This window comes from Bidens hawaiensis, unplaced genomic scaffold, assembly GCF_021521415.1.
Source record: "Bidens hawaiensis isolate Kalapana, Puna unplaced genomic scaffold, B.hawaiensis_p1.1 tig00020148_1, whole genome shotgun sequence".
NCBI lineage: Eukaryota > Viridiplantae > Streptophyta > Magnoliopsida > Asterales > Asteraceae > Bidens > Bidens hawaiensis.
In genome coordinates, this window is record NW_027493070.1 from 400,592 (window position 1) to 407,274 (window position 6,683).

The 6,683-nt window shown below is 34.8% G+C and overlaps 2 protein-coding genes across 2 annotated transcripts; one reads left to right on the forward strand and one right to left on the reverse strand.

The window, feature by feature from the left end:
* Positions 1-475: 475 nt before the first annotated feature.
* On the forward strand, positions 476-2,564 carry LOC143560008 (uncharacterized). Its single transcript, XM_077048417.1, has 4 exons — positions 476-541; positions 1,406-1,482; positions 2,088-2,187; positions 2,280-2,564. The coding sequence occupies exons 1-4, from the start codon at positions 476-478 to the stop codon at positions 2,562-2,564; spliced, it is 528 nt and encodes a 175-aa protein (XP_076904532.1).
* Positions 2,565-4,351: 1,787 nt separating this feature from the next.
* On the reverse strand, positions 4,352-6,142 carry LOC143559997 (uncharacterized). Its single transcript, XM_077048408.1, has 5 exons — positions 5,876-6,142; positions 5,683-5,781; positions 5,198-5,583; positions 4,580-4,612; positions 4,352-4,467 (listed from the first exon to the last, which is right to left on the reverse strand). Coding segments are annotated over exons 2-5 (498 nt in total). The 5' UTR covers positions 5,761-5,781; positions 5,876-6,142; the 3' UTR covers positions 4,352-4,466.
* Between the last annotated feature and the right edge of the window lie 541 nt (positions 6,143-6,683).

The window sequence follows — 6,683 nt, forward strand, 5'->3', positions numbered from 1 at the left end:
CAAATGAATTGTAATGATCCATTTCATTCTCTTGTCAATTCCATTCATTCTCTCATTCTATTCCTCCTTCATTCCATTACCTCCAACTAAGCATACCCTAAATAACTAAACTAGAGTAATTACAGTTTTGAATACGAAAAATAACATAGTTTAAGGGGGTGTTTGGGATTCCTTATTTTTACTTCCTTATAACTTATGACTTATGATAAGTTAAAAAAAAGTGTTAAGGTTTCCTTATTATGTGAGAGGAAATATTGATAAGTTACACATTTATAACTTATGACTTCTCCTTATAACTTATAAGTTATAACTATAAGTTGGTGAAAATTATGAATCCAAACAGCCCCTAAATAATTTATATTTTATTCTAACCCTATATATATGATAATAATAATAAATCTTTGTTTCTTTTAAATTCATTTTTTGTTTGATTTGGTTGCAGGGTTTAGGGTTCTGACGTGTCTCCGGCGACAAAATGCAACAGCAACCACCGCCGTCGAATACACCTCTCAATGCAATCACCGCCGATCAGATTCAAAAGGTTTAAATATTATTATTATTATTATTATTATTATTATTATTATTATTTATTCTCATTACCGTCACCGACTAACGTGCGCCGTTTGTTTCGCTAGCATGCGCCGATCGACGAAATGAATATATTATTTAATTTGTTAAGTCACTGATTCATGCATTTTTACGTTTATAGAAGAACACATATTCATTTCATAAATTATGAACAAATTCTGTAACATTAGGGGTGTAAACCAGCCGAGACGAGCTAGTTTAGGCTCGAGCTTGGCTCGTTTTAGTTGAAGAGGGCGAGAGTTTGGCTAGTTTATTATTTATTAATTATTTTATTATTATTTTTTTGTATAATTGCTTACATATATATTAATATTATAATTTATATATATAAGACTGAAAAAACGTAGTGTAATTATGTAATTACATCGTAGTGTAATTACACTACACTATAATTAATTACACTACTTGTTTCGCACAGTTAACACTTTTTCATAGTTTGTATTTGATCCAAACCATGTATAATATAATATAAAGTATTTTTAATTATTTATTATTTGTATATATAATAACAATTAACAAATAAATGTATTAAATAAAAGATCGTTTATTCTCAAGAGCTGCCTCGAGCTCGATATGTGAAGCTCGGGCCTAAGCTCGGTTTGATTCGCGCTTTTAATGAGCCGATCTCGAGTAGATCACAAGCGACTCAACTTGTATGGGCCCATGAAAGCCCAATTTTAAATGAAATCATGCACTGCTTATAGTTATATAAACAATTGTTTTTCTAAGTCAAACCTTTAATATTTTTATTTTATAAGTTTAGTGGGGCCCATGGTCATAATAATAATATTGGCTTTGTTCATGTGAATTGTTGCAGCACCTTGAAGACAACAAAAATCTAATTTTGATTATTTTGGAATGTCAAAACCTTGGGAGGTATCAGGAATGTGCTCGGTAAGTTATCTCATATTTAGTTAGAAAATATAAAATGGGTAAGTGGGTAACGGGTCAGAACAAGTTCAGCTATAACGGGCCGGGCCTGGTCGGGTTGACCCGACAAAATTTTAGTCTGTTTTTATAGTTTTTTTAAGAATATAAGATGGGCAACTTTCAGCCCGATAATTTGGTCAGAACAACTTCAGGCTATATCGGGCCAGGGGGGGGGGTTCAGGTTGGCCCGACAAAGTTTAAGTCCATTTTATAGTTTTTTAAGAATATAAGACAGGCAACTTTCAGCCCGATAATTGGATCAGAACAAATTCGGGCTAAAACGGGCTGGGCCGGGGGGTTCATGTTGGCCCGACAAAGTTTTAGTCCATTTTTATAGTTTTTTTAAGAATATAAGACGGGCAACTTTCAGCCCGATAATTGGGTCAGAACAAGTTCAGGCTATAACGGGCCGGGCCGGGGGGTTTAGGTTGGCCCAAAAAACTTTTAGTCCATTTTTTATAGTTTATTCTCAAGAATATACTAAGATGGGCAACTTTCAACCCGTTAATACGACCCACTATAGATTCAAACCGACCTAACGGGCCACTAAATATTGTTAACGGTTTTAGGTACCAAGCTGTGCTTCAGAAGAACTTAATGTACTTGGCTGCCATTGCTGATGCTCAAACACCAGCATCACAGCAACAACAACAGCCAAATCCGTCACAGGCGAGTTCTAGTGATTCAACTTATTTCTTTGTCCTTACAAAAAACAACCATTTTATGTATTTCAATAATAAATGCTTTTATATATATTCTAGGTTACGCTAACGCAGCCGAATTCCATGCCTCAGGCGAGTAGTTTCATGCAGCAACCTGGTGGCAGTGGTCAGAATTCGATGTTTCTGGTAAACTCGAGGCAAGCTCAAGAACAGCAGCAGCAGATGTTGCAGCTGCAGCAACAGCAACAGTTTCGGGCACAGATGGGGTTCAGGGGTGGTGGTCAGAGTGGGTTGTTTGGGATGCAGTCTGGAGGCAGGTCGGAGGTGGCTTATGGTGGAGATGGAAGAGGCATGTTCTTTGATGGTGGCGGTTTTAGCGATTAATGAGGTGTTAGCAAAGCCAAATATGTTAATGATATACTTTGCTTTTGGTTTAGTTGATTTTGAGTTCAAAAGGTGGGAATATAGAAGAGAAAAAGTAGATTGAATTTTTAACATCTTTGTTTTGGAGAATGTTTTATTTGAAAGCTATCTAGAAGTTAAGCTCGGCCCGTTTCGAGCTTTATATATTAGAAACTTTAGTTTGGCTCGTGTGAAAGTTTTGAAGCTCGGGTTCGGGTCATGTTTTGTTTCTCATGGGCCAAATAAAAGAGGGCTATGGTGAAATGGGATATTTTATTAAGTGTATTATTAATGCATTAAACCTCTTAAACCATTTTACTAGAAAGGAGCATCTAAATATTAAAATAAAATAACTTTTGTAATCACTTTGTATAAAAAAAAACAAGAAGTTTACAATTTCTAGAAAAAAGGTTGCAAATATTAGCATGGTATACTAGCTTATAACTAAAATTTTACTGGACTTTATATTTTGTTTGATTTATATCATCATCATGTGACCTGTTTTTTATAAAATTACTGTTCATTGGTTTTATGTAATTATTTGTATTTTGTAGCCATACTATTTTATCATGTCAGATTGAAATTTAATAATCTCACATTTTTGTAGTTGGCGGATAATAATCACTTTAGAAAATAGCTGTCATCGGTCACACCTTTCATACTAATTGTTTTCATTGGCATATGTGAAGAAAAATGTAGCCCGTTAAGGTTTTTTTTTTTTTTTTTTTTGGAATTTCAAAATGAACTTTTAGGGCAACCAAATCACACCAAACTTGATTTCATCTCAAGCCCAAATTGGCCCACAGGACTGGAACCACAAAAGAATAAATAATTTTTTCTTATTCCGTGAACTGTTTATTTTTTCTTATTCCATAAGTTTTAAGATGAAAGCTAGTTTTTATTTGGTTAGAAACTAAAATGAAATTAGATTATTCGTACATTCATATCAACACTTTCAATACTTTATTCCGAAAGGGAAAAAAAAAATTAGACGAAAAGAAACACTATCAACTGTCCATTACTCTACACACATCTTGTCGCTTCAAATACGGGTCTTAATAGTTTAATAGTAGGCATGTTAAACCCAACACAAACCCGAAAATTTGCCTTGTAAATTTGATTTGACACTAGTTTTCGGTAAACAAGTCTTATCGAATATTATTACTCCAAAATAACAAATTTACAATTAAAAAACTCAAAACAAATATATAAAATAAATGCTTAACCAATAAAAACTCATGTTAATTTTATCTTTCCAATTAAACCACTAAAAATATTTTTAGTTTTTTAAAGTGTAATACCTACATATTTATTTATACTAACATATGGCAAAACAGGTAGAAAAAAAAGATAGAGAGCACCAAAACGCATACAAAAGATGGCTTTAAAGTCGTTATAAAATGGCTAGTATCGACGCTTGACGGTCATAGAACTGATTCCAAACCAGTCCTTGCAACCAGTTCTAAATTACAGTCCCGAACTGACTTTTGGGGTAGAAAAAAGTACAGAATCCAATGTCAACCCGTCAGCTAGGTTCGAAGCCAAAATGGTTTCTGTAAGGACCGGTTATGCCATCTGGCTGGAGTTTAGAACCTTTCGAGTTCCAGAACAAGGTTTGGGAGTGGCTTTAATTTAATGAAACCGAAAAAAAAAAACAATTTCTAGCTGCAAGCAACTTGAAAGACACCACACTTTTACAACAGAGAAAAAAAGTCTTTTTTAAGTTATAAAAGCAATTCCAGTTTACTTCCAATTCCAATTCAAGTTTAATTCTCATTTCCAGTTTCAATTCCAATCGGAATCGTACAAACACCAGGAAACCATCTTAATTAACCACTTCAAACTCACCGCCTAAACTCATGCTTCCACATCCTTCCAGAATCTCCTGTTGTAAGCATAAAAACAAAAACAAAAAAAAGAAAGTTACTTGATTGACTAATTTTTACAAGTAAACTTTCACTATTTAATAGCAATGAATATAAAACATCTGATCTTACTATTTTCGGGAACCTGGTAAAGATCCAGCAGACCTGCCGATAGAAAACAGAAATAACATAAGATCAAGATAACACCAGTCGCGATCATTAGGGGTGTGCAAGAAACCAAAAGACCGATCCAAAACCGAAAAATCCAAACCGAAGAAACCAAACCGAAACAAAAACTGGCGGTTTGGTTTTATGTTTTTTGTAAAAACCTGACGGTTCGGTTTTAGTTTTGCATGAAATAAAAGCCGAAAAACCGAACCGAACCGAATTTCTAGATTTTTATTTTAAGTAATTTATAGGAATTTAATAAATATGTAACTCAAATACTTTTGGCCAAATATATAATAATCAATTAGTTAACAATTAGCAAAATTATTTATACCTAAATTCATTATTTTCGGTTAAACTTTCTTTTGGGCCTAAAATTTTCAAGCTCAAATGGCAAAAACCAAACCGAAACCAAAACGAAAACCGAAACACCAAAACCAAATGGTTTCAAAAATCCAAAAACCGAAGGTTTGGTTTTCGGTTTGGTTTTAGCCCAAAACTGCACCAAGTCGCGCCACGCACACTCCTAGTGATAATCCACTTCGAATACATGTTTTTTTGTACGCTAAATGTTAATATTACCTGCACTGCTGTTTCCCATGGTAATTTGGACCCGACCTCCCATTGTTAATAACCTTGCTTTGACTCCCCAAATTAGGTCTATTCATATTAGCCCCATTACCGTTTGCCAATACATGTTTCATTTGATCATTGCTTTTGCTCAAAACTCTCACACCTATAGGATTGAGTGAACCACCATTCGGGTTCTGTGACTCGGTAGACGGGACCCGCTTCAAGCGAGTTTGAGCCATTGGCGTCACAGCAACAGAAGACAACTTTAATGGGTGAGAAGCCGCTGCAGAGGCGGCAACAGTGGCGGCACGGACCTTTGCACGTGCCACCATGCTAGCTATGATTTCCTGTGCGCCCTCACGCACCTGAATACAATCCCCTTCTATCACAAACAGCTGAAGCAAAAAGAATAATAAGAACATAAGTCAACTTATTGCCTGTATTTATCTCAGATAAAGTCAAATAGTCAAAGTTACGAAAACAATTGAGCTTACTTCAGGATGACTGCCCAAAAAAGTATCAAGTTTTCCATGTTTATTCTCATAATCAGGCCAACGAAGTGGTGATAGCATTTTAGTGAGCCGAGTCAGAAGCTGTCAAGAAGTGTTATACAACAAAACATAACAATTGTTAACATATAAAACTAATCCACTTATTATATGATAAGATATAATAAATGCTACTAACCGTAGAGCTAATTTGTATCCTTCCACCTGGACCAGGCGGTATTGTGCGAACAACACAAGCTAATAAAGTTTCTTCATCAAATAAAGCCTTTTCTGCAGTCTTTCCTACTGAAGAATTATTCTGTGTGACGATGTCCACCTTGTTTGGTAGGGTCTCACCAGCCTTTATTGATTGAATAACTTGAGGTGCAATAACAGCAGATGCCACCTGTCCTGTATTTGAAATCTGAGCTTCACCTCCATGATTAGACAAAAAGATTGAACTCTTTTCCTGTGTTTTAACATGCAGGATCAATATGCCATAATAAAAAGTTATAAACCAGTAATCTTGTGAAACAAAACAGTAATTAACACAAACCTGTTGCATAATGCCATTGTCAGATTGATCCAACCTTAGAGAGGCATGGAACTGAGAAGAGATTTGTTGCAAACTCTGCCGTGAATTATAATACAAACCAAGAACATCAATGTTAATGTGGATTCATACAAAACAGACTGATGTAAAGTATTAAAATTTTAAAAATTTATCATTACCTTTTCCTCCTCAGTTTTGGAAGGAACACCACCCATGAATTCAGAATGCGTAGTTTGTCCATTTACAGATGCTCCATAGTCATAATTAGTTTCTTGTCTCATTTGATTTTGGTCACCTTGAGGAGGATACTGTTCATGATTTGGCATCTGTAAACCTTCTGTAAAAACCTACCAAACAGTAAAGAATATCATATAGCAAAATTGTAGTGAATGCCACCACTTCAGTGGTGGCAATTTCACACCATTTGAACTACAACAGGTCAAATGGTTAAATC

Bases quoted from the DNA above. Each gene is read 5' to 3' on its own strand.
- LOC143560008 (XM_077048417.1), top strand. From the start codon at position 476: ATGCAACAGCAACCACCGCCGTCGAATACACCTCTCAATGCAATCACC. The intron at 542-1,405 runs GTTTAAATATTA...GAATTGTTGCAG, and splicing joins CCGCCGATCAGATTCAAAAG to CACCTTGAAGACAACAAAAA. The intron at 2,188-2,279 runs GCGAGTTCTAGT...TATATATTCTAG, and splicing joins AACAGCCAAATCCGTCACAG to GTTACGCTAACGCAGCCGAA.
- LOC143559997 (XM_077048408.1), bottom strand. From the start codon at position 5,760: ATGCTATCACCACTTCGTTGGCCTGATTATGAGAATAAACATGGAAAA. The intron at 5,584-5,682 runs GTAAGCTCAATT...TTTTTGCTTCAG, and splicing joins TTTTGGGCAGTCATCCTGAA to CTGTTTGTGATAGAAGGGGA. The intron at 4,613-5,197 runs GTAATATTAACA...TTCTATCGGCAG, and splicing joins CATGGGAAACAGCAGTGCAG to GTCTGCTGGATCTTTACCAG.